The 27,976-nt window shown below is 38.9% G+C and overlaps 1 protein-coding gene across 1 annotated transcript; it reads right to left on the bottom strand.

Moving 5' to 3' along the window:
- Positions 1-475: 475 nt before the first annotated feature.
- On the bottom strand, positions 476-25,707 carry LOC127159066 (chymotrypsin-like protease CTRL-1). Its single transcript, XM_051102005.1, has 6 exons — positions 25,652-25,707; positions 24,948-24,968; positions 8,480-8,642; positions 8,125-8,393; positions 7,870-8,006; positions 476-1,132 (listed from the first exon to the last, which is right to left on the bottom strand). The coding sequence occupies exons 1-6, from the start codon at positions 25,704-25,706 to the stop codon at positions 887-889; spliced, it is 891 nt and encodes a 296-aa protein (XP_050957962.1). The 5' UTR covers position 25,707; the 3' UTR covers positions 476-886.
- Between the last annotated feature and the right edge of the window lie 2,269 nt (positions 25,708-27,976).

The raw sequence follows: 27,976 nt of genomic DNA, 5'->3' as shown, positions 1-27,976 counted from the left end.
TGAGAGTGGGTATACCGGCAAAAACAATTTCAAACAGGACAATTTCACCCACTGAAAATGTCAGAAACTTTTAATTCAAAGAATCTTGAAAAAAATGTTTCAGGGTTTAAACAAAAATATTAAGACAGTATGAAGAGAGAGGGAGAGTGAGAGAAAATTCCCGAAGTCTTTGTGTTTATCCTTTTTAGACAATGTGACTACAACATGGGGACTTATTAAGGATTACAGACTGTATCCATGATTACATAACAGAGCTCCAGACACTAATTGGTTATGATGGTTATCAGACATATAAACATAAATACAAACAAATAATATATATATATATATATATATATATATATATATATATATATATATATATATATATATATATATATATATATATAATGAACTTTCTTAGTGTATGCTCATGTAATGTCAATAAGAGCTTTTTTAAGAACACTTAATTTCTTAATTTTTAACATTAAAAATGGGACAAAAATATCATTACTGCTCTTTTTTTGTATGAGAGCATATACACTGTAAAAAACAATTTGTTGAGTCAACTTAAAATAATTTGTAACCTGGCTGCCTTAAAATTTTTAGTTCAGTCAACTCAAAAGTTTATCCAACTTGAAATGTTAAATTATACTAAGTGACAACTTTGAGTTGAATCAGCTTCAGATTTTAAGGCAGCTGGGTTACTTACCAACACAAATATCTATAATGTTACTTAGTACAACTTAACATTTCAAGTTGAATAAACTTATTTTAGTTGACTAAACTTAAAATTTTAAGGCAGCAGGGTAAGAAATTATTTTAAGTTGACTTAACAAATTGTGTTTTTTATTTTTTACAGTATACAGTGCTGTCCTCTTCATCAAAAAAGCCTGAGGATTACCGTTCAAAGAATCTTTGAGAGGCAAGATGGTTGTTGAAGGTGAAAGGAATGATGAATGTCAGTGTTGAATTCAACAAATCCAGGCGGGTTGCTGTCCATGTATGACTTGATCCAGTCCTGGTACTGAGAGACTCTTGTAAAACCACTGGGATATTTGAGGTCATTACACAGGTTTCTAGAAACACTCATGATGCCAGACTGAATCCATAGGGAGCCTTTCCTACTGAGCATTGGACCTCCAGAGTCTCCCTGTATTGACAGATATCATTTTATATCTCTGACAGTATACAGACATAAGTATGCAATAGTGTAGCCCAATTGTGAAAGTATGTCAGCTGTGTGTCAAAAATTGTTTTATTGATATTTTTTGCAGTGGGAGTGTTTTTCTTGTTACCAAGGGTTCTTCTCAGTACTCAAACTGGTGCTTCCTCGTTTCCTCGTGTCTGCATCCTACAGGCCATGATCCAGAAACTGATCAAAGCTGTCTTGAAGGACACTTCAGTGGTCTAAAATTGCACTGTGAGGAGGTGAGGAACAAGGAAGCTTCCAGAAGAGCAACAAGCGAGGATACACAGATATATCCCATGCAGGGTCCTTCCTCATAAAAAACCTGACACACATATGGTTTTCCTCCCCTTTAGATCTGTCACAGTCTTTCTAATGTATGTCTTACCTTTGCAGTTAAAATAAAGCATACATCTCACTTATTTCAACGCAGCATCTTGATTTATTATTGTTCATTATGAATTTCTTAAAGAAACGATGTGAGAAATCAAATTTGCCTTGATTTTTTGACATATAAGGATTGTGTTAACCATTAAAATGTGACCCTGGGCCACAAAACCAGTCATGAGGGTCTTTTTTTTTTTTTTTTTTTTTTTTTTATTGAGAAATTTTTAAATATAACTGCTAAGGATCACTGATCCTGCATCAGTAAACCTCGTAACTCGAGTCACAGCCAAACAGCTTGTGCAAAGTGCTGAATCTTTTACAATATGATATTTTGGCCAAATAACAGAAAAAAACTGAGCACCCAAATAGCGACCAAATCTAAAACCAGCCTGATTGCAAATGTCCATCACTGACCTCCATGTTTTATTTAGATGAAGTGTTAACCAAGTCTGAAACCTTGGTCAATCCTTTTTCCATAAAGGTTTTAACATTTGTATTAGAAGTATATTATTACTTAGAAGAGAGTTGTAAGACAGTGGCTCTTTAAGGGCAAAATGGTTATTTTCTTGTCTAATTAGTTTAAAATTTTTCCAAAAGTTTAGCACAAAAGCATAAACTTCTACATCCATTGCAAATGTCCATCATAAGAAGACAAAAATAGTCACCTATCAAGACAGAACCCACCAAAAGTTGAGCAAAGCAAGACCAAATGACACCCATGGCCTAAATTCCACAGAGTAGGTTTCGGACTGTCTTCAACCTCAAGTTTTAACCTTGGTTGCCACATAAATGAACTCTTGGCCCCCTTCATTAACTGGCAAATAAAGGATTGCAGAGGGAAGCCAATGGTAGCCATCCCAGAAAAAAATAAATAAATAACAGAAGTTTTCTGCAGATGTTGCAACAAATCATTTGGTGGGTCAAGAAAATTTAAGCAATGCCACATAATGGGAGCTACAAAGTTGTTATTAATTAGCATTCTACCCCATATAACAATTGTGGCAGAATCCATCTCCATCTTTGTTAATGTCCAGAAACCTTTTCAAAAATACTATCCCAGAGGAGGCTTTCTGATAAATCTGTAGAGATACTCTCAAATCCATGACATCCTGAGCAAATCTAATGATAACAGTGACATCATCAGCATAGGCAGTAAGTCTAGCAGTTATCAGGTCTGATGGAAACACTGTTGATATGCTACACAACTTGTTTCTTAATACAACCAAAAGTGGTTCAGTTGCAATAGCATATAAGACCCCTGCCTTATGTGTCTGCTTACTCTGAAAGGTCTTGTTAGATGCCAGCATCTGATGTCCTCAAGATCACCCTATTTAGGGAATAGGGTGGCCACAGCTTTACAAAGGCTCACTGGAAGTGTACCTCTTTTAAAACTTAATAAAACAACAGTAAACAAATTCTTCCCAATGGCAGGCCAAAAGAAGACAGCTCTTGAACAACTAAAGACAGTTTGTCAAAAGTCAATAGTTTATTAAGCCTAGATTTCTCCTCTCCTGAAAGTTGAGGTAAATCCTCAAGGAGAAGGTCAGCCAATTCCTCGTCACAAGTTTCAGCTCTGTAAAGATCCTCATACAAAGACACCGCATAAGAAATAATCCCATGACCATCAATAACTTTTCTCCCCTCTGGGAGTCTCAAACAGCCTAAAATCTTCTTATCCACAGCCGCCTTCTCCAGGCCAAAGAAAAAAGATGCAGGAACATCAATTCAATTGAGAGTGAGTCAGTCTTGCATCTCCTGGGCTTTTTCCTCCAAAAAGCCTGCAAAACAAATTTGGACTCAGTGGTATCAACAACATCTCCTTCAACATTAAGTTGAAGTATCTCTTGTTCAAATCGTTCCATTTTATTGCCCAAATTAATTTTAATATAGGCAAAACAATATGATTTGAATTTTGCAGATGTCCCACCACTGGCTCAGGGACTTATACTGTGTTTCTCTCTCTCTCCAAATCGCCCAGAAATGATGACTGTTACAGAGCTGCAGGCTGTTTATGAACTCCCTGTTTGTTCTGAAACAACCACGAAGGTTGTGCCTGAACTGTCTGTCTGCCTTGAATTACCTATCTGTCCTGTCACAACCATCAAGGATGTTCCCCCTGTCAGAGTCGTTTCCTTTAATGGGGGTTGCCATATTGTGTGTCTGGGCTACGCAGACTACCACTGCTCCTCCCAAAGTGGTGGTGTCCACCTCTGGACTTTCTGTATGTCCCTTCATGACTACGGAGGTTGTGCCTGAACTTTTCTGTCTGACCTGAACTGTCTACCCATCCTGGACTACCTGTTTGTTCCATCTTGACCATGGAGGTCAGTTTTGAACTCCCTCCTTCACCTTGGGCCTCTGATGCTCCGGCTTCACCGCAGCCTTCCGGATCCCCGCCTGTGCCTCAGATTCATTAGCCATCTGCTCCACATTGGCCCTCTGGATCCTTTCCGTCACCCTGGCTTTGCGGCTCTTCTTCTCCACACTGGGCTCCTTTACCATTAGCTCTGTCTCTGCCAATCGGCCCCCTGGAGTCGTCAGCTCTTCCTCCACAATGGCTCCTCCCTCCATCGGCTTCACTGTGGGCTATCTCCCTTGGAGGGCTCTGGAGCGTCTCCCGTCTCTTCCTGCTCCAGACACCTCCCTCCATCTATTCCACTCTGTCTCCTTTTTTTTGTCCATTCCTCCCTGGTTAGATCAGCAAAATATGACTCAATTCGCTGACCAAGCTGTCAGCAAATGATTTCAACTCCGTTATTTTGCTAGTTTGGCTTTAAGTAAAGCTCAAGTAGTTACTTTGTATAATTTGGGCTAATGATTTGCACTAAAAAGCCACTGGGGGATTCTTATTTGAAATCATGTATAAACAACAAAGAACAAAGGTAAACAAAGGCCAGCCTGATCAACACTAGCAATGTATGATCAAACTGTTATTTGTCTAGTATGTCAATCACCCACCAAAACTTCATGCTTTCTGCAAAATGTTTTATTTAGCTAAAATTTAATGTGGTCACATTTATGCGAGTGCATGGTCTGCACTGCTCCAAAGCTTCTGCTCTGTAAAGCGCGAGCAGTAATCCGAATTCACTGATCATGTAAAGGAGGAGCATTCACTGTGATCGCTTCGGATGTAGAGCCTGGTTTATACCACTATAGCCACGTCAGCACGAGCGCGAAGGTGTGCGCTGCTCGTGGCAAAATGACGCAAAAAGTGAGGAAACGATGGCGGACGGGGAATTTGGTTTTCAAGCTAAAGTAAAAAATAAATTAAAAATTAAATAAATAATTTTAAAAAACGCTTCTTAAACAGAGAGGGTGAACATGTTGTTATTTTTGTGGGAAACTAAACATGCAAACCAATTTCTCATTCTCTCACACCCCTCGTCACACTGGGAGGGGTGGGGGTACTGGAATACTTATTTCTAATAAATGGAAATTCTTTAACCACTCTCCGCTATGCAACTTTAACTCTTTCGAATCTCATGCGATCGCAGTAACAGCTCCAATTAAATTCCACGTTGTGGTGATTTACCGCCCTCCTGGTCAACTGGGCACATTCCTAGATGAGCTAGATGGGCTGCTATCCTCATTCCAAGAGGATGGCACTCCACTTCTAGTCTTTGGTGATTTTAACATTCATCTGGACAAGCCTTATGCTGCAGACTTTCACTCACTCCTAGCTTCATTCGATTTCGACTTGAGTATGTATCAGTCTTTGCTTTCATCCTTCTCTGCTCAAGTCCATGCTGCCAAATCCTCATACTTCCACATCAAGATCAACAATGCTCCAGACACACGTAACCTCTTCAAAACATTCAATTCGCTCCTCTGCCCTCCCCCACCACCTCCCACCACTTCTATAACAGCCGACGATTTCGCCACATTCTTTACTAACAAAACTACAACTATCAGCAGCCAGTTCTTGGCTCCACACGTACAGGAACTAATACCGACAACATCCACAGCTAACACCCCACTCTTCTCCTTCTGTCCCCTCTCTGAGGCAGAAGTATCCAAACTTCTCCTCTTCAGCCATCCTACGACATGCCAACTAGATCCTATCCCTTCTCACCTTCTCCAAGCAATCTCTCCTACATTCTTACCAGCACTTACACACATCATCAACACATCTCTCCTCACAGGCACTTTCCCCACTGCATTCAAGCAGGCTCGGGTAACCCCACTGCTCAAAAAACCTACATTAAACACTTCACTTATAGATAACTATAGACCGATCTCTCTCCTTCCATTCATAGCAAAAACACTTGAACGAGTCGTTTTTAACCAGGTATCACGGTTTCTCGCGCAGAACAGGCCACTCAACTGAAACTGCACCACTGTCAGTCACTGAAGCCTTGCGGATTGCAAAAGCTGATTCCAGATCATCGGTACTCATTTTGCTGGATCTTTCTGCTGCTTTTGACACAGTCAATCATCAGATCCTCCTGTCCACCCTATCATCACTGGGTATCACAGGGATTCCTCTTCGCTGGTTCGAATCTCACAGGTAGGTCTTTCAGGGTGGCCTGGGGAGGGGAGGTATCCAAAGCACATCATCTGGCCACTGGGGTTCTTCAGGGATCAGTTCTTGGACCCCTCCTCTTCTCCATTTACACTACATCACTGGGGCCCATCATACAGGCACATGGCTTCTCTTACCACTGCTATGCTGATGACACGCAGCTCTATCTTTCATTTCTACCAGATGATCCGACAGTAGCTGCACGGATCTCAAGCTGCTTGGCGGACATCTCGGAGTGGATGAAAGAACATCATCTACAGCTCAACTTGGCAAAGACTGAGCTCCTTATTTTCCCTGCCACTCCGACTCTACAGCATGATTTTACCATCAACTTAGGTACTTTAACAATTACCCCATCAAGTTCTGCCAGAAATCTTGGTGTTATCTTTGATGACCAGCTGACTTTCAAAGACCACATTGCTAAAACTGCTCGATCTTGCAGGTTTGCCCTACACAACATTAGAAAGATCAGGCCCTTTCTAACAGAGCAGGCCACACAACTTCTTGTCCAGGCCCTGGTCATCTCCAGGCTGGACTACTGCAGTGCTCTTCTAGCCGGTCTTCTCTCATGCACAATCAAACCTTTTCAAATGATTCAGAATGCAGCAGCATGACTGGTCTTCAACGAGCCCAAAAGGGCCCATGTCACACCTCTCTTTATCACCCTGCACTGGCTCCTAATTGCAGCTCGCATCAAATTCAAGACACTGATGCTTGCTTATACATCAACTACAGGCTCGGCGCCCGCCTACCTCTTATCCCTGCTACCAATCTACACTCCCTCCAGAACTCTGAGATCCGCCAGTGAGCGACGCCTCATTGTACCATCACAAAGAGGCACAAAATCACTTTCCAGAACATTCTCTTACACCGTTCCTGGCTGGTGGAGAATGATCTTCCCACTGCTATCTGGAATGCCAACTCCCTAACAACTTTCAAGCAACTGCTGAAAACCCATCTCTTTCGACACTGCTTGACTTAAAAAAAAAAAAAAAAAAAAAAAAAAAAATTCCTTTTCTACTCTTTTCCCTTTCTAGCTTGTACTTATTTGAACAATGCCTGTTATATGGTAATTTGAGCACTTCGTAGGTCATTTTGCCTCTTTAGGATAAATCACTTGATGTATTCCCCACCTGTAAGTCGCTTTGGATAAAAGCGTCTGCTAAATGAATAAATGTAAAATGTAAATGCAAGCATTGTCACCAACAGAGTTTCACTTTTCTTTTTGTTTTCATTTTGAAAAGCTATAATTTATCTCACGTTACGTTATGAGGCTTTCTTTTCATTTTATTTGATTCCTAAGTGTTTGCGGCAGTGATAGGAGGGGGACAGATCGGGTCACTATGAATCTGGGGGGGGTGGGTTGTCATGTCCCTCCGTCCCTATTGCCATCTGCGCCCCTGCTTCGCAAAGCTGGGGCGAGATTAAGTAATCTCACTGTTCTCTGCATCTACAGCAAAAAAAGAAAAAAAAAGAAATCTCACTCCAACAGAGAGATACTCTCACCCACGCCAAACAGCTCTGTCCACGCTCAACAGAGTTTTAATTTTAAATTTTTGTGTGAGATATCCTTTAATATATATATATATTGTCTTATTTGATATTCTTTACTCTAAATCCATGCCTTCCTCTGCAGATCAGGTGGACTAAAACGCAGTTTAAAATGAGTTTAAGATGGGGCTTAATTAAGCAACTAGGTTAGCAGTGAAAAAGTTTGCAGGAGAGCAAACACTGGTGTTTAGTAAATTGCTCTAGATTAAAAAGGGTTAAAAATAAATGATTGGTATCTTACCGGACAAATACTTCTCCCTTCCTGTCCAGCACAAATCATATTGCTTGTGATGCTTGTGACCCCTTCATAAACATTAGCGCACTCACTGTTGCTCACAACTGGTATCATCACCTCCTGCAGTATGTTAGAGGGTGGGCCTGAGACACAGATGACAGTGCATGTTTCATGACTTTTAAAAAAAACATTTGTATGTCAGTTGTTGATGTTTTATGGTATTGTTTGTGTTCAGTGTCTGGCAAGCAAAGGTTCACCCACCTTCAGGATGCAGCAGGCCCCATCCAGTGACCCAGCTCTCCGTACCTGCAGCAAATACACTACCAGCCGCTGCCAGACAGACTGGCCTAATGTAATCAGAGAAAGCCACAGAGGAGGAGAGCTTGACCAGTGCTATGTCATTGTCAGGATTTGGATAGTCAAAGAGAGGATGCTTGATGATTTGACTCGCTGTCCTGGACGTCTCATAAGGGTTTGTGCCAGATTGACTCAGGCGACCAAAGTACATCACAACTTTAAATGAATGGAAGCTGTCAACAGAGAAAGTCTGCTTTAATCCCACTATTGTAAATCTACAAATGTATCTTTAGCATTATTTAAGCCTTAAACTTCATACTCCTGGAAGCAGCGAGCTGCAGATAAAACCCAGTCTTTAGTGATGAGAGTCCCGCCACAGTTATGGCCAAAGCTGGCATGAATGCTGACCTGCCATGGCCAAGCCCCTGTTGTTACATTCACCCCTCCAACAATCCTGTCACTGAGGGAGGCTTGACCACATACTGATGAGAGAAAGCAAGATATGAGATTTCCTTTTTAAAAAGCCTCACAGACACAGAAGACATGTTTCTGCAGGTTTTAAAGTCAATATCAGAAGTCAGTCAGAAGTCAGAAAGTGCTTTATTACCAAGTATGTTTACACACGCACATAGAATTTGACTTGATGACAGGAACTTCCAGTGCAGAGCAAAGTTCAGAGGTAGTGCAAACATACAGATGCATGTCCAAAAATTAGACTATCCTGAAAAAGTTTTTTTTTTTTTTGTAACTTATTTCAAAAACTGAAACTTTCATATATTCTAGATTCATTACATGTTTTGTTTTTCAATTTTAATGATTAGAGCATACAGCTCATGAAAGTCAAAAATCCAGTATCTCAAAATAGAAAAGTTCACATTTATTTATGCCCTCAATACTTGGTTGGCAGCACATATTACAGCAAATGACTTATTTCTAGCACAAATCACAGCATCAGTGAAGTGTAGCATGGAAGTGATCAGCCTGTGGCACTACTGAGGCACTATTAATCCTGCAACACGTTCTCACTCCCAACTCGTCACATATTGACGCATGGTCAGGACCCATTTAGCGTCAGTTTTTGACGCAGCACACAGGACGGCGGACGGATGGAGATGGTGATCGCGTCTGTTCTTCTCACATTTTGCCTCGAAAAACTTGGAATATTAATACTTTTTTAATAAAGTATGAATATAGTTATATCTTGTGTTTTGTTGACAAATGGTTAGGTTTACGGGCAGGGGTTGGGTTAAATGTGTGAATAATGTAATATAAATAAAACTGTTGTGACTATTTGCATTGAAAAAAACATGCAAATATGCATAAATACATACAGTATATGCTATAATAACAATATTATTACCCAATATATAATTTAATCATGGCGATAAAATTCCCAGTGCCTTTCACATCATTGACACATTGACGCCAAGGGTTTCTTATTTAAAGCACTGGAGGACCCTGCACGTTGAAAAATGGTGCTAAAAGGGTACACTAGATGGTGTACGCAAAAATGACACCAAAAGGTCCTGACCAAGCGTCAATATGTGACGAGTTGGGATTGAGAACATGTTGGCCCGTCTCTATAATGTCAGATTGACTGTTTCTCATCTTTCTTTTGAAAATATCCCATAGATTCCATGCGGGGTTCAGGTCAGGCATGTTGGCTGGCCAATCAAACACAGTAATATCATGGTCACCAAAACACTTGGAAGTGGTTTTTGCACTGTGGGCAGGAGTTAAAGTTTTGCTGGAAAAGGAAATCAGCATTTCCATAAAGCTTGTCAGCAGATGAAAGCATAAAATGCTCCAAAATCTCCTGGTAGATGGCTGCATTGACTTTGGACTTGATAAAACACAATAGACCAATACCAGCAGATGTCACGGCACCCCAAATCATCACTGACTTCAGATACTTCACACTGGACTTCAAGCTGCTTGGATTCTGTGCCTCTTGAAGTCTTCCTCCAGACTCTGGGACCATGATTTCATGAAATGCAAAATTTACTTTTATCTGGAAAGAGGACTTTGGACCACTGAGCAACAGTCCAGTTATTTTTCTCCGTAGCCTAAGTGAGATGCTTCTGACGTTGTTTCTGTTTCAGAAGTAGCTTGGTAGCCCTTTTCCTGAAGATGTCTGAGTGTGGTGACTCTTGATGCACTGATTCCGGCTTCATTCCACTCCTTGTGAAGGTCTCCCAAGTGTTTGAATCGGCTTTGCTTAACAGTTTTGTCAAGCATGTGGTTATCCCTGTTGCTTGTGCACCTTTTCCTACTCAATTTCTTCCTTCCAGTCAACTTCGCATTTAATATGCTTTGATACAGCACTCTGTAAACAGCCACCTCTTTCAATAATGACCTTCTGTGACTTCCCCTTTTTGTGGAGGGTGACAATGATTGTTTTTTGGACCATTGTCAAGTCAGCAGTCTTCCCCATTAGTGTGGTTTCAAACAATAAGAGATACCTGGAATTTATACTGTAGGGATGGACATTTAATGAAACTGAAATGTAAATATTTTAATATTTTGAGATACTGGAATTTTGACTTTCATGAGCTGTATGCTCTAATTATCAAAATGAAAATACAAAAAAAAAAAAAAAATTAAATGTCTTACTTTACGAATCTAGAATATATGAAAGTTTCATTTTTTCCTAAATAGATTACAATAAAAAATGAACTTATTCATGATATTCTAATTTTTTGAGATGCACCTGTACATGATAGTGCAGACATACATAGGAATTACACAGTGTAGATGGAATATAAGACTAATATAAAAAAAAACAGAAAATTAAATAATACACTATATACAAGTGGAAGTATAGAAAAAAATAATTATTTAAATGTACAAATATGCTGTTTACAACTGTGCTGATGTATTATTTACAAGTGTACAGTTTACACATGTATACATTTTGAGTTATATGTTTGCAGCTTTAATTGCCTTTTAATTTGCTTTTTCAAGACATAACTGATGACAGAACTACATTGTGTGCTCATAGTTTCTTGTGTGCTTTATGATGAAGTGATATTTGTGCACCTTTGCTAGTCGTTAAGCAAATTAGGTAAAAAATAAATGCATTTTAAATGCAAGACAAAGTTTTAATAAAACAGGTGTAACCCCTATAAAATTTCAGGGTCACAGACATTCAAAGCTGGAGAACAGAAAATGGCTAGTAAATTCCTCTAGGTATCCCCTGGTAAATGATATGGGATAATCAGAGGGAGAATTAGGGATCCTTGCTAAGAACAGAACAGGGAGTATATCTGCTGAGTCAGCATGATAACATTTTTTTAGAAAGAAAAGTTAAACAAGTGAAAAAAGAAAGAGTTTAGACTAATTCTGATAAAATTAAAAGGATTATGCACTATTTCAGGATTTGTTTCATAGAACTCATGGTGAAGGATTTTTTTTTTTTTTTTGTATTTTTCATTTGAAACTTGTTTTGTTATTGTATTTATATGTTTAATGTTAAGAAATAAAACTGATTCTAATGGATGACGAACAAATATTGACGGATGTGCACTGACTCATTATTCATCGAATCAGTGGAACTAAACAAGACCAGCGGTTCAGTGCAGAACGCATGGTACACAGATGTAGACATTGGAAATGTGACAGTGAAGTTCAAATTGGACTCTGGGGCTGAAGCCAATAAAATACCTCTGAACATTTATCAATCACTGCATAAATCAGCGCTGTTGCAACTGACTTCGACTATGCTTGTGTCCTATGGTGGAACAAAATTAAAGCCAGAAGGTGTGGCCAACCTTCAGTGTGTCACACCCAAAGTGCAAGTTTGCTTACCCTTTTACATGACCAGACACTCGTCCATTCCATTACTTGGTAAGAAAGCATGTGAACGGATGCAACTGCTGAAAAGAGTTGAGACTGTTGTAATCAAGCATTCTACCTCCAAAGAGGAGCTGATAGCACAACATCCAACAGTTTTTGAAGGGCTTGGTCAGTTTCCAGGTGAACATCATATTCATGTTGATCCGAAGGCAATTCCAGTCATACATGACTGCAGAAAAATTCCCTTAGCAGTTCTGGGCAAATTGAAGGATACACTGGATCAGCTGTTGCAAGCAGACGTTATAGCGCCAGTCACCCAGCCCACTCCTTGGGTCAACAGCCTTGTTATCACAGAAAAAAAGAATGGGTCATTACGAGTGTGCCTGGATCCTCGTGACCTTAATAAAGCTGTTCTTCGTCAACACTTCTCTATTCCAACAACTGAAGATGTCCTATGTAAGCTTGCTGGAAAGAAAATTTTCTCCATCTTCGATGAAAAGGACGGCTACTGGCAAGTCAGACTCGACACAGAATCCTCCCTACTATGCACGTTTAACACGCCATGGGGTAGATATAGATTCAAACGTCTGCCGTTTGGTGTCAAGTCTGCTAGTGAAGTTTTCCAGCAGACATAGACGGTGTACACATTGTAGCTGATGATATGATTGTCGCTGCTGCCACAGAACAAGAACATGATGTCATTGTTGCTAAAATTATGGAGAGAGCGGAAAAACACAATGTGAAATTCAACCCCGACAAGATCCAATTCAAGGTAAACAATGTACATTTCATGGGCCATGTGATAACTCCACAGGGTGTGAAAGCAGATGACGGCAAGATACAGGCAGTAGTAAGCATGCCAGCACCCATGGATAGACAAGCACTGCAGCGCCTTTTGGGCATGATACGATATCTTGCGCCATTTATTAGAGGTGAGGCATCACTGACGGTCCCTCTCAGACAGCTGTTGAGAAAGGACATTGCATTCCAGTGGCAATCAGAACATGATGAGACCCTGTGTGCACTCAAAACAGCACTGACTAACACACCAGTTCTCAGGTACTATGAGCCCAACACAGCACTCACCATACAAACAGACGCATCCAAAGATGGCTTAGGATCATGTCTGCTGCAGGAGGGACAACCAATAGCATATGCATCCAGGGCTTTAACAGATACAGAAAAGAACTATGCCCAGATTGAAAAGGAGCTACTGGCAATTGTCTTCTCGACCATAAAGTTCCATCAGTATGTCTATGGACGCAGTGTGAATGTTCAATCTGACCATAAGCCATTGGAGGCTATTTTCAAGAAGCCACTGAGCAAAGCACCAGCGAGACTCCAACGTATGCTTTTACAGCTACAGAAATATGACCTCATAGTCCAATACACACCTGGTAAGGACATGTTAATTGCCGATACACTCTCACGTGCTGTCACTGAAGGCCAACAAACAAGCACAGATGATCTCAGTGATGAACAGGTCGTATATTCGTATATTTGCAACAGAGGCTCTTAGTGAAGAAATGCTGAAGCAGCTTACAGATGCTACTGCAAATGACAGTACACTCTAGTTGCTTATGAAAACACAAAAGACAGGATGGCCGACACACAGAAAGAAACTTGATTCCTCAATTCATCAGTTTTGGCCTGTCAGACACACTGTGGCTGTGCAAGATATCATATTACTGGTAAAAGGTAGAATCTTGATTCCTGAGTCAATGAGAAAAGCGATGTTGCAGAAACTACATGTCTCGCACCAAGGAATGGAGCGCACAAAAGCACATGCCAGAAAATGTCTGTATTGGCCTGGAATGACCAAACACATAGAACAGATGGTTGAGATGTGTCCAACATGCCAACAGTTCCAGCCCAGGAACCAGAAAGAGCCACTCATTTCTCATGAAATCCCAGAGCTTCCCTGGTTAAAAGTAGCTGCTGACATCTTCGAAATCAGAGGTCAGTCATTTCTTTTGATTGTTGATTATATGTCAAAGTTTCCTGAGGTGATGAATATCAAAGACAAGACAGCACGCACGGTAACTGAAAAGATGAAAACAGTGTATGCAAGGCATGGCATTCCAAAAGAGTTGGTGTGCGATCACGTACCCTTCGCCAGCTATGAAATGAAGAAATTTGCTGCAGAGTGGGGCATCAAGGTGACACACTCAAGTCCAGCCTATCCTCAATCCAACGGGTTGGCGGAAAGATCAATCAAAACTGTCAAACAGGTCCTGAAAAAAGTGGAACAATCAGGAGTGGATCATCACCTTGCTCTTCTCTCGCTGAGAAATACTACTATCACTGGTACATCCTATTCACCGGCTCAGGTTCTGATGGGAAGAGTTCTAAGGAGCACCTTACCAGTGTCCAGTGAAGTCCTGCGACCAACTACTCCCAAAGGTGTTCATCAGGCACTCCAAACCCTACAATGTAGGAGCAAAATCCCTGTCAGAACTAAATGCATGAAAATACTGTACACATTGAAACGGACAGAGGGTGGCAGCCAGGTCTCATTGTTTCAAAAAGAGATGTCATACAATATTGTCAATGAAGAAGGACGACAGTTTCGCTGCAACAGGCGCCACCTGAGGAAAACAAATCACAAGTACAGAGAAACATTTGATCTTGTGGATGAGACCTACAACGATACACACTCTCACATCCCAGGGGCACAAGAAGTGACAAATCGGTCTGTAGAGTGTGTTCCAGATCAACCTTTACATAACAGCAGTACCACAGCCACCAGGAGTGGTCGGGTTGTGAAAGTTCCTGTGAGGATCCAGGACTACTGTATGAACTGACTATATATTTGCCTAGTAACTAAGGTTAGGCATGCTTAAACTTTGGACTGCTTATTTGACACAGTGTTTGCTATAAATAAGAAAGAAAATGTCCCTGTTACGTGGACTTTAAGATCTGTGTTCGGTATTCATATATCTTGTTTATAGCTTGTAATGTTTTCTGTGAAAAGAGGGGGATGTGGTGCAGTGTTATATGCACTTATGATGTAATTGCATATTTACTCCACCTTGGTTCGACTGCTGGGTTCTACCGGGTCAGATGACGGAGACTGAGATGCATAAGAGGGTTAGCAGTGGGAGTGTTGAAGAATTTTTCTTTCTCAAATAAATAGCTCTGAAGAGCCAGTAAGAATTTATTGAGCAGGCGTTTGCAAAGGTAACTCGACTTTGTTGCCTGCTCAATAAAGTCTTACTGGCTTCAAAACCTATTCAGAGCTATTTATTTGAGAAAGGAAAATTCTTCAACATAATTGGCGACCCCGGCAGGACTTGGAGAAAAGAGCAAAAGAGTGAGAAGCTGCAGCGGGCTTGACTGGGCAATTAACACAACCAAGTGGCAACAAAAGATAAGCAATGCAAAAGTTTAACTGTATCTGGAATTGAGATTGTTGCAGTACAGTTGGGTAGAAGTAGTTGTATTATAGTTGTAGTAGAATATGACAGCAAGGTATTAATGCGCACAGGAATTTATTTGTGGTACCGGATATTACAGGTGGGTAGTTTTAGTAAAAATCCTGAAATATGGTGGGTAGTTTTAGTAAAAATCCTGAAATATGGTGGGTAGTTTTAGTAAAATCCTGAAATATGGTGGGTAGTTTAGCAAAATCCTGTAATGGTTGTATAATGTGTGTCTAGAAAGAAGGGTTAGAAAATTGAAACAGAAGATTGGCAGGAGTTGAAAGATAACTCCAAGCAGTCGAAGCACAGAGAGATTTACGTTGTCAGTGTGTGCGCACTTGTATACGTGATCTAGTGGCCGAAGCAGCGTGAGATCGTAAATATTCTTTCTGTCTTGTGTGCCGGAGTGGTGTTGTTTGACTGTTAACTTAGATGTCTCAGTAGGACAGACACGCGTTGGCACACTTGAGAGAAAGTCAATGGTTTATGTAGTGTAAGGTCATTAGATTTGGCAAAAAGGGAATGGGTGAGGTGTATATTATCTAATAATTGATAGAAATATAGTCTAATATAAGGAATAAATAGAGTTATAAATAATTGAACTAAAAAGAGTATTAGTTATAAAATATAATAATTTACAATTCAAATTATAGTGGGGTAAAAGGAAAATAGTAATTCTCTTTGAAAACCTTTATTAAATAATCATTAATTAAAAAATGTAAAGGTTGAAATAAATAAATAAATAAAACTTTAAGTTAAAAATGGCATCCACTCCAGTAGAATTATTGGGGTTAAAATATCCGTTGTGCAAAGAATTGATAGAAGAAATTTCAAATAAATGGCAAAAAAGAACTAAGGAATTAATGACAAAATGGCCAAAAGAAGGAACGTTTGATGTATCATTGTGTGAGGAAATGGAAACTTTGATTAAGAATCATAAAATAAAAGGATTAAGCACTAAACGAAAAAAGAGAGAAATAAAAAGAGAAAAAGAAAAAGAAGTGCTGGCATTATTTAAAAAAGAAGGAGAAGATATGTTTAAAAATATCAAACAGGCTAGGAAAATACTGAAAGAACCACCACCGTATAGGTCTGCTGAAGGTCAGTTCCCTGTGCTAAAAGGAACTGTAGAAGTAATAGGAGAAATGCAAATGCAAGGACATGTAGAGTTAGAAAAAGAAAAACAAACTGAGTCAAATGTAAAACCTAAAATACTGCAAAAGAAAAAAGAAAAATCGGTTTTCCCATTAGATTGTTATGAGCAGGCGAGAACAGCATTAGAGGAAATAAAAACACAGTATGAAGGGAAATTAGAATGGGAGGAATTATCAGATCAATCATGGAAAGGAGAGGAGGACATAGAGGCATGAACAAAAGTAATAGAAGAAAAAAAAGATGAAAAAATTAAAGAAACTGAGAAAATAATACAAGATACAGATAAATTGATCAGAACTAGAAGTAGATTATTAAAGAGTGGGGAAAAAGACAGTGAAGTAGAGGAGTTGTCATTTGATGAGGATAAATGGTCACAAGGTAGGGAGAAGGGCACACTTAGACCACAAGCTAAACAACTTCCAGTTCTAATTAAAGGAACGCAGGGGCAGTATGTGCTGTGGGCGACACAGGACCTGGAGGGGCTGATTGCTCGCCTCCCGGACATTCACAAGGGGGCTGGAAAATGGATCAAGACATTTGAGGAAGAAACAATGGGCAAGCTGCTGGCTGTGGGGGACATTAAAGCCCTCCTTGCAAAAATTTTAGGAGGCACAAAAATAGACGAAATCCTCAAAGCATCAGACTTAGAGAGAGCTGTGGACTCTTGTTATATGGATGGGACTGTTTTTGATTCATATCATCCAGCAGTGTGGCAAACACTACGTGCAGAATACCCAACCAGAGTTGACCCTAAAGCTTTAAAGGGAGATCAGTTGGGGGAAATAGAGAGCCCAATTATTTACATACAAAAACAACTAAAGAGATGGAAACAAGAGACTGAAGGGAATCCAGAAGGAGACCCATTAATGGCCACATTGTTCAGAAATGCCATTGTTGATGCTATGCCACAACCAGTAAAAAGCAAACTAGAGGACGTGGTTGGCTTAAACTCCAAAACACATAAAGAGTTTTGTGACCACGTAGTGCATGCAGTGGAACAATATCGACGAAATGAACAAAAATTGAAAAATCAAGAAAAAGAACTGCAGAAAAAATTAACTCAACTACAGCTTGAAGAGTTAATTAACAAAAATAAGAAGAGAAAAAAAATAAGAACAAAAAGAGATGAAGCAGTACAAATGACAGTAGTAAATGCTGCAAGTGCTTCACCATCAGCAGTTCAACTGACACATGCACCAGCAGTTCAGATGACTCCACCTGCTAGAATCCCTCCAAATGCATTTCAGACCCCGACCCCTATTATCCACATCCATGCTCAACCACCAGGAGTGATGCAAAACGGAAGAAGAATGGTCCAAGTAAACCCAACAGACAAAGGAGGACCTGGGGAATTTCCAGAAGAATGCTGGAAATGTGGTCAATGGGGTCATAGCAGGAGAAGGTGCCCTCTTGGTTCATGGACGCAGCCAGTCGGGAAGGGAAGGGGGAGCTGGCGCCAGCCCCTTCAAGGTCCACCACAAGGCCCAACATATAGCACGGTAAATCATTGGGGAGGTTCAAAACAAGGGTATTAGGGAGGCCCAGAGAACCCTATAGGGGAGAGTCAGTTTCCAATGTTAACAAGCAATGCTAATGATGAACCAATGTTATGCAAATTAAAATAGAAGGTAAATCTGCATTCATGATGATCGATACTGGAGCAGTTCATACTTGTGTTAATTCAAATTATGCTTCACGTCTCCCCATGTCTGGGAAATTTGTAAAGACAATAGGATTCTCGGGACAAATGCAACTGATACCGATGACTGCTCCAGTGTGCCTACAAGCCAAAAACAAAAGTGTGACCATACCTATCCTGGTATCAAATCAAACTCCTGTTAATTTATTAGGAAGAGATGCATTATGCAAGCTGGGTTTACAAATTTGGTGTTCTCCAGATGGAGTATATTTAGATATGCAAGGACTAGAAACTCAAATGATGATGGTTTCTGAACCAACAGCTAATGTATATTGGTTAGGACAAATAGAAGATGATGTAGAGCAAATAATGGATAAATGGGGAAAATTAATTGAAGCACAGATTCCAGAGGCACGATTACCAAAGACAAAATTTCATTGTACCATGATATATGATCCTGATAAAGATAATGATAGAGAAAAAAACTGGCAAGAAAAGACAAAAGATCAAAAATTGGAAATTACTTCAGAATATATCATAATTGGAAAGCAGGGAGTGGCTATGGAAATAAATGAAAATGAATTCATAAAAAAGTGGTTCAATATGCCAAATTCTGTTCCACATGTATCCTTATATGTAGGAAAAGATTGGGAAACAAAAGATTTAGGGCCAATGATGCAAAAAGCTAACCAGTGCCAGTGGGAAACAACAATTAATCCATTAATTTTTCACTCTGCAGACAAAAATTCCAACTACCCTTTTGAACATCCTTACTCCAGATGCACATGGATTTGATCACTGTGCGAGGGGGGAGGTAATAAGGAGAATTAAGCAGCAGGGATATTGGTCCCCATATTTACAGGCAATAGTAAATTAATTTCTGTCCTCATGTGAAATTTGTGCTAAACATAATGTTAGGAAAGGTATAGCAACTCCAATAGGTCATATACCAGTACCAGAAGGACCGTTTAAACATTTGGTGCTTGATTATGTGGTCATGATAAAACGAGTACAAGGTAAAAGGTATATGCTTGTGGTAATAGACAGATTTAGCAGATGGGTGGAAGCAGTACCATCAGCAGATGAAGGAGCAGCAACAGTAATTAAATTTCTGACAAGGGAAGTGTTTCCTAGATTTGGAATACCCTCCGAAATAAGTTCAGATAATGGGTCATCATTTATTCAGAAAACTGTGAAGCAGGTACTGCAACAATTAAGAATAAAACAAAGACTAGGTTGTGTCTACCATCCGCAGGCGCAAGGAATTTGCGAACGAGTCCATGGAACTCTTAAAACAAAAATTAATAAAATATGTGCAAGTACTAAACTTAACTGGATTGATGCTCTGCCCCTTGCATTAATGAGTTATCGTATGCAAACTAACAGAAGTACACACTTAACACCGCATGAAATGCTTACAGGTCGACCCATGCCTGTGCCGTATTGTAGGGGTCCTTATAAAAGACCTCCACTTGAACAATTGCAGATGGAACTTAGAGCCTATATGAAGAAACTAACTGCAATACACAAAGCTACTTACAGGAAACAAGGAAGCAGCCTAAAGAGGAAACTGAGGAGGCGTGCCCTATTGTTCCAGGTGACCTAGTGTATCTAAGAGTGTTCAGGAGAAAGTGGAATTAACCCCGGAGAGAGGGACCCTATAAAGTGGTGACAGCGACTCTGACAGCAGTACAAGTCGAGGGAAGCACTACCTGGTATCACCTGAACCACTGCACCCGGGTACCCAAAGTAAAGGAAAAGATAAGAGAGGACAACTCTGATCCAGAAATTACAGAAGAAAAGGAGAATGAAGAAGAGCACAGTATTAAAAGCCCAGAGGAAGCACAATCAGTGCCAAGTAAAGAGACCTTCACAAGTGAAGACAACATGGGCAATGACCATCATATGCCTGGTGCATCTAATAATGCAAGGGCAAGTTCAAGCTGTAGACAACAGCACCCAGATTTCCCAAAAATTGACTTTTCAGCCCTCAGTTGAACCTGGTAGTGGCATTGACTTAATGCAGGGAGAACAAGAATGGGATGAAAAGCAAAAAATATCGAAACCTGCAGTGGGAGAATAAAGCAGCCTATAGCTTATTATAGTACCAAGCTAGATAATGTAGCGCAAGGGTATCCACCCTGTTATCAACAAGGCCTAGCAGCAGTTCATTATGCTTATGACAAAGCATCTACAATAACAATGGGATATCCTGTAACAATTTACACACATCACAAAACTGTGGAATTAATAGAGCAAGGAAAATTTGTTCTGACTTCAAACCGTATTTTGACGTATTCCACATTACTCACAAATCCAGATGTTATAATTAAACGTTGTAATACAGTAAACCCCGCTGAATTGATTCCGTTAGGGTTTGAAGGAGAACCACATGATTGTGTAGCCAGTGCACTAGCTTTTACTAGACTACGACCAGATCTTGAATCCATGCCAATTTCTGAGGCAGAAGTGACTTATTTTGTAGATGGTTCCAGCTTTAGAGATCATTTAGGAACTCATACAGGATATGCAGTGGTAAGAAAAGCTCAAGATAAATTTGTACCTGTAATCTCTCAACATTGTATACAACCTTGTTCAGCTCAATTAGCTGAGCTATAAGCTCTTACAATTGCCTGTGAATTAGCAAAAAGACAGACTGCAAATATTTTTACTGACTTTTCAGCCCTCAGTTGAACCTGGTAGTGGCATTGACTTAATGCAGGGAGAACAAGAATGGGATGAAAAGCAAAAAATATCGAGACAGAATAGACATGTTGTAAATCATAACTATAACATCAGTAATGTGAAAATGAGTAATTCAGATATGCTATGGGAAAAGGCAGAATAAAATAATTGGTATAAATGGGTAAATTATACAGCAGAAAAAGAGAAATGGGAAAACTGCATAGTTTGCTTTGAAGCAAAACCAATTTTATATATTGTCCCAATACCCATTCACAGTTCTAGTTGTAGAATATTTCATGATGAGTGGTTTGAAAAGTGTCCAGGACTATCAAATGTCATGGGGTTAGATGTAGTAAAATTGGGAGGCAAATGCTTCATAGAAAGAGGCAGAGAGATAAATGTTTTTAGAAACTGTACCCAAAAAATGGCATTTTGCCCATACTGGTGCCAGTTTCTCCAATCCACAACAAACTACAGGTTAGCAACTGAATTACAGTGCATATGTACCCGTAATTGGCCAATAGTACAGAAAAAGATACAACAGCCACAAGGGAAAATACAATTAATGGCAGATCAAGAATTTGAATGTTATAAAAAGAAGGGAAACATAGACGTAGGAAGATTTGAAGCAAATGTAGTAAAATATGGAGAATACCACCATGTAAAGAAGACTATTTAGTGATAAAAGAAGTCCCACCAGCTATATTTGATGAATTTGATATTGCATTGGCAGATATATGGTGGATGTGTGGACCGGAATATGGCCTCTTGTCAACATTACCAGAAAACTGGTCAGGATTATGTACTAGGGTTATGCTAACACACAAAATGAGTTATATCGCTCTAGAAGAGGAAACAAATAATGAAGAAAAAAGCAGACCCAGAAGGGCCTATGAAAAAGACCCTGCAGTTTATATTGATTCAATTGGTCAACCTAGAGGAATACCCAATGAGTTTAAAACTAGAGATGAAATCAAAGCAGGGCTTAAATCAATATTCATTTGGATTGCGCAAAACAAAAATACAGAATGGATCAATTACATATATTATAATCAGCAAAGATTTATTAATTACACTGATGAGGCTTTATCAGCATTAGGAGAACAATTGGATGCCACAAGCAGAATGACATGGCAAAATAGGATAGCTTTAGACTATTTATTAGCTGAAAAAGGAGGAGTATGTGTTATGTTTGGAGATCAATGTTGTACTTACATACCAAATAATACTGCACCTGGAGGAGCATTTAGTGAGGTTATGATAAAATTAAAAAACTGATTTGAAATTAGGAGCATGGGGAGCATGGTTTGCGAAATTGGGAATGTTCTTAGGGATAGCCGTAGTGATAGGAGGTCTGTTATTTTGTTGTGTACTACCTATATTAAAGTCATTAGTGGTTAAGGCTACAGTTAAGTAAATGGAAATGATAAAATATCAAGACAATAAGAAATTGATTTCAGAAAACAACCTAGAGGGATATTATCAAGAATGGCTGAATAAAATAGATTTACAAACACAGGATGAATGTTCCAGTACCTCAACGGAGGACGAATAAGATGAGATGAGCCATACTCTGGGTGTAAGTGCTAGCCTAACCTCTCCCCAAGAGTGACCCTCTACGATGCGCAAAGTATCTGGGTTGAAGACGTCTTATGCATGCTGTGTTTTGAAGTGAATTTGTGTGATATAGAGTATAGGTATTGATTAAAAGTAAATTAATGATCATACCCCCCAACAACATGTTCAAGGAGTTAGGGAATCAGAATCTTTTACTCCCTTCAATCGAAAATCCAACACCAATCAAGAGGGGAGATGTTTGGTTCTGATATCCTCCAGAGCATGATTGCATAAGTTGGGTCCTTGGTAAAGAATCTGAGTGACTTAATTTAGTCATTAGAGTGTTAAAACTAAGATACATAACTTTTGAAATAACGCTCTGGGAAAAGTTAGGGAAGTGGGCAGCGCATGAGATGGTTGATATACCACCGTGTCTATAATATCTACTAAGATGTAAGTGTCATTTCATGACATGGTCTATATGTAGCCACGATTTAGCTCTGAACTGGTTGGGCTACGTGTAGTCTGCTTTTAGCCCAGCCGGCGAAATCGAGGCAATCAGTGTCTAATTTTAATGGCTTGGCTATAGCCCAGTATCAGACCAGTTAGGAGCATGGCCAAAAAATTGTTTAAAATTGTTTACATGTCATTTTTTCACATGCAGCTGATTATTAAATGCAAGTAAACTTTTTAAACATTTAAATTAGCATTATTTTATATTTTATTTCATTATTTTATAGCATTATTAAATGTAGCATTATTAATTATGCCAAAATAATGCTAATTTAAATGTTTAAAAAGTTTAATTGCATTTAATAATATGATGTCATGCATCCCACAAGCTGTTAAATGTAACATTCATACACATTATATCAGGGCCGGATCTACTGGGGTGCCACGAAGCTCTGCCACCCCACCTGCCACCCTAGAATTATAGCAGAATAAAATATAAATATAAGCAGTGTCTCATGTGCTTCCTTTCCTCAGCGGCGATGAGAGTTTAAGGCAAAACAATGGCAAAAACACGTCTTTTAATAAACTCTTCACGATGGTTTCACGCGCACGCAGCGCGCTCAGTGTATTCGACTTCATTAACAAATGACTCTTATGAACCGTTTTTTTTGTTTTGTTTTTTTTTTGAGTCAAAAACACAAAGCGCGGCCCAGTTCACTAACGAATTGTTTTTATATTTGTTTGTAAATCAGATAATAATTACTGCTTCTCGGCTAACTCGTCCTTTGAGAAATCTAAGTCCCGTCCGGATATGTCCGAGATTCATTGTTTGTGATCCGATTCTCAGAGCGCACGCTCAACCTTCATCATGGATATAGGCCTTTTTGCCAAATCTGACGAAACAATAACATGAAATCAATAAGAAGATGCCGATCACGGAAACTGATTAGGTAATAGGTAACTAATTAGAGTTAGGTAAGAATCTAGTCGTATTGTAGTTTTCTCGATTGTTAACAAGTATAAATTCTCGTGTTGATTCGTTCAGTTCAACTTTGGGGTTGCCACCCCTCATAGACCCCATGCCTCCCTAAAAATTATTTTCTAGATCCGCCCCTGATTCTATGACATTAACGATGTATTTTTTTTTATATATATTTTTTTTTTTCTTCAATCAGATAACATTTTAAGCTGTCTTATGGTAATGTTACAACGTGCCCCTCACATATTACAATGTACCCCCACCTACGGGGCATGTTGTCAAATTTCACTTCCTTTCTTTTGAGGTAAATAATGAAAAATGTATACACTATAATTATGAAACAAAGCGACACATTTGTATTAGACAAGTGTGAAATTAAAGTGGATAAAAATATATATATACTGTGAACCCCACATGGACACAAACTGAGAAATAAAAAAAATGTGTGAGTTTGTGCCCCGCGCTCCCCTACAGTTCCCGAGTCGGTAAGGGAAACTGAACGGCGAGTCATAGGGGATCTTCAGTATTGCACTGCATTCTTGCATCGTTTATTTGGATGCAGATAAGGAAAATACACTACATACCACACACAACTGGATACTTGATCGGATCATCATTTAAACTACCCGGGTAGAGAACATTTTTCCTTTCCTGAATTTTCTTGGACGTGACTCTACAAAAGACAGACGAGGAGACTTTTTTTTCTTTCTGTTTTCGAACTTTTAATTCTCTGTTTACAGGCCTGATTGTTTTTGTACACATGTGGTAATAATACTGTTCATTCTGTTTACGATACCAAAATGGTATTTTTCTATTCTTACATACATTATTGTTGTGTTGCTGTCATTCCTAAAAAAAGAAAAAAAGAATCCTCCATCCGAAACTAAGTTTGATTACTGTGCCCATAAAAAATGCACTTGATCACTAGGTGTTTTAAACAACGAGTTACACAAGTGTTTTGCCTTGCAGGCATTTGGACCTGTTGTTGGGCACTCCCAAAACCAAAAAGAACATCACAAACAAAAACAGCAGAAGAATTTTGGAGGTCGGCACTGTGGCTGTCATCTTGATTCAATGTATGTTGTGTATTATGAAAACTTACCATCTAACTGGCAGAGGGAACCTGTGCAGGTATACAAAGACAAAGTAAGAATAATCATCAGGACAAAGCTAATAAATGTCACTATCAGTGCTGGAGCCAGTAGGCTATATATATATACACAACTTTGAGTTGAATCAGCTTCAAATTTTAAGCAGCTGGGTTACTTACCCATCTGTTAAGTTTAGCAAACACAAATATCTAAGTTATTACTTAGTACAACTTAACATTTCAAGTTGAATAAACTTATTTTAGTTGACTAAACTTAAAATTTTAAGGCAGCAGGGTAACAAATTATTTTAAGTTTAATATATAATTTTGGTATATATAATGTTTTGTTTGTTTGTTTGTTTTTAATTATTACAATTTTCCACATTTTGGAATAAAATTCATCAAATCTATAAATCGCATAACTAAAAGAATGGGTTTAATGTAATGACCAACATATTAAACAAATCAAAATTATATTTTAGATTTCTCAAAGTCACTGAACTGCATCCTAATTCTTGGTATCCTGTTACATTAATTAAATGCATATACAGTACATAAATTATGCGTATGTAAAGACATTCACACAAATGCATAATTTGTGTTTATCTACAAAACCAGTTACAAGCATTTAACCGTAAGTCTTCAGATCCAGAGATTAAACATTGTTATATTTACATCCGATTTTTTCATGATATAGACTTTTTGTAAGCTCGTACCTGCTATGTAGAGAAGTGTGATTCCAGAAACACTCAAAGCGGTGCTGAACTTCATCCTTTTGTTCGGCTGCGTGATCTAATTGCTGGCTTGATTTACATGAATTTATAACAGCTGAAGGGTGTTGTCTACTTCGTGACATGATTAAAACCCCTTTAGCTGTTATAAATTCACTGTACAGCACAGCTTCATGGTGCTAATTGCTTTTAAAAAGAATCAGAATCATGGACCAGAACTATCCATTTTATAAACTGCATTATACAATTGTTTAGGTCAAGTCAAGTCACCTTTATTTATATACCACTTTTAATAATACAGAATTGTGAAAAAGCGGCTGTACAGTGTTAAATAGGAAATAGTGCATCAATAACGCAAAAGGGCAACAGTAAACACTCAATTTTCAGTTAAAGGCAGTTCATCATTGAATTCAATTATCATCATCTAGTTCAGTTCAGTTCAGTTCAAATAGTATACGATATCATTTGAAAAATTTGTTTCCCCAACTAAGCAAGCCAGATACGACAGCAACAAGGAACCAAAACTCCAATGGTGACATAATGGACAAAAAAACCTTGGGAGAAACCAGGCTCAGTCGGGAGCCAGTTCTCCTCTGGCCAGATGCAGGGGACTCAGACTGGTTCCCATGGTCTTGTGCCGATGGCCGTCTAGGTGACAAGGTCTTCACTGGGTGAATCCCGGTTTTCACTGTACAGGGCAGATGGCAGACAGCGTGTATGGCGTCGTGTGGGTGAGCGATTTGCTGATGTCAACGTTGTGAATCAAGTGGCCCATGGTGGCGGTGGGGTTGTAGTATGGGCAGGCGTATGTTATGAACAACGAAAACAGGTGCATTATATTGACGGCATTTTGAATGCACAGAGATCCCCCACAGAGATGGATTATCTCAGCAAAGGATTTAGACAGATTTGTGAAACAATATTTGAGAGAAACAGGCTTTTTGTGTACATAGAAAAAAGTCCTAGATCTTTGAATTCAGCTTATGAAAATGGGGGAAAAAACAAAAGTGCTGCGTTTATAATTTTGGTCAGTGTAGATTTAACAACACATAGACTTCATAGTTTTGTTTTGTCTTTTTCATGGCATGGAATTTATGAAGCACAATGTCATCTGGCTATCATTCGGAGCGAGTAGAGGAGGGAAGACCTGTTTCATATTTGGAGAGATATCTGTTTAGTGAATCAGCTGCAAACTGGTTTTGTTTTGTACATCAAGTGCTTACTGTCTTCTGTCCTGAGACACCCCAGCCCTGCCCATTTTGCATTAATAGCAGTGTTGGGAATGTTACTTTGGAAATGTAATAGTTTACAGATTACAAGTTACTCGATTTAAAATGTAATAAGTAGTGTAACTTCTTACGTTTGTTTACTTTTCTAAATTTCTAATATTTTCAACTGTTAATCATTTTGTAGTATTTAAACCAGGCAGAGTTAACCTTACAGTAGCACTCAACACTGATTATTGTCAGACTTTAAAAATTCTTTATCACTTGAATTAAGATTATAATAAGTAAGGGATAATATTCATCTTTATTTTGCACTCAAAAATTAATCATGGCATAGTTTAAATTTATGTGTGTAAGCAAAGTGAACAGCGTTTACAATGTGTTTAATTTCATTTCTTTGACATGTTCTATGTGTAGCCTGTTTGTAGCAGACCGGATATTTGTAGCCCACTCATAGTCAAATCTGATTCATTGTAGTTTTTGACCAGGCAGTGCATTAGATGGTTGATATACCATCATGTTTGCGGTGTCAATAATATCTACTAAGATGTCAGTGTCATTTAATGACATGATATATATGTAGCCACGTTTTAGCTCTGAGTTGGATGGGCTACGTGTAGTCTGCTTTTAGCCCAACCGGTGAAATCGAGGCAATCAGTGTCTCATTTTAACAGCTTGACTAGAGCCCAGTATAAGACCAGTGATGAGCATGGCCAAAATAGTCCTAAAATTTTTATTTTTTATTTCATTATTTTATAGCATTATTAAATAATGCATTATTAATTATGCCAAAATAATGCTAATTTAAATGTTTCAAAAGTTTATTTCCATTTAATAATATGTTGTCATGCATTCCACACGCTGTTAAGTGTAACATTCATACACATTATACAACATAATTTGACTTTCTTTCAATTTATAAATTATTTGCAATAACAATTCCCAACCGCTAGATGGCAATTGTCGTCCTACTGAGACGCCACTACTGGCAACGTGAGACTTGAAAGTTAGGAGATCCGCAAGATCGATTAGCAAGATCCCGTGATAATTCCGCCGTTTTGAATTTAGTTTTTACACGAGAGAA

The sequence above is a fragment of the Labeo rohita genome, unplaced genomic scaffold (assembly GCF_022985175.1).
Source record: "Labeo rohita strain BAU-BD-2019 unplaced genomic scaffold, IGBB_LRoh.1.0 scaffold_189, whole genome shotgun sequence".
In the NCBI taxonomy this organism is placed as follows: Eukaryota; Metazoa; Chordata; class Actinopteri; order Cypriniformes; family Cyprinidae; genus Labeo; species Labeo rohita.
This window is presented reverse-complemented; position numbering and strand designations above follow the sequence as displayed.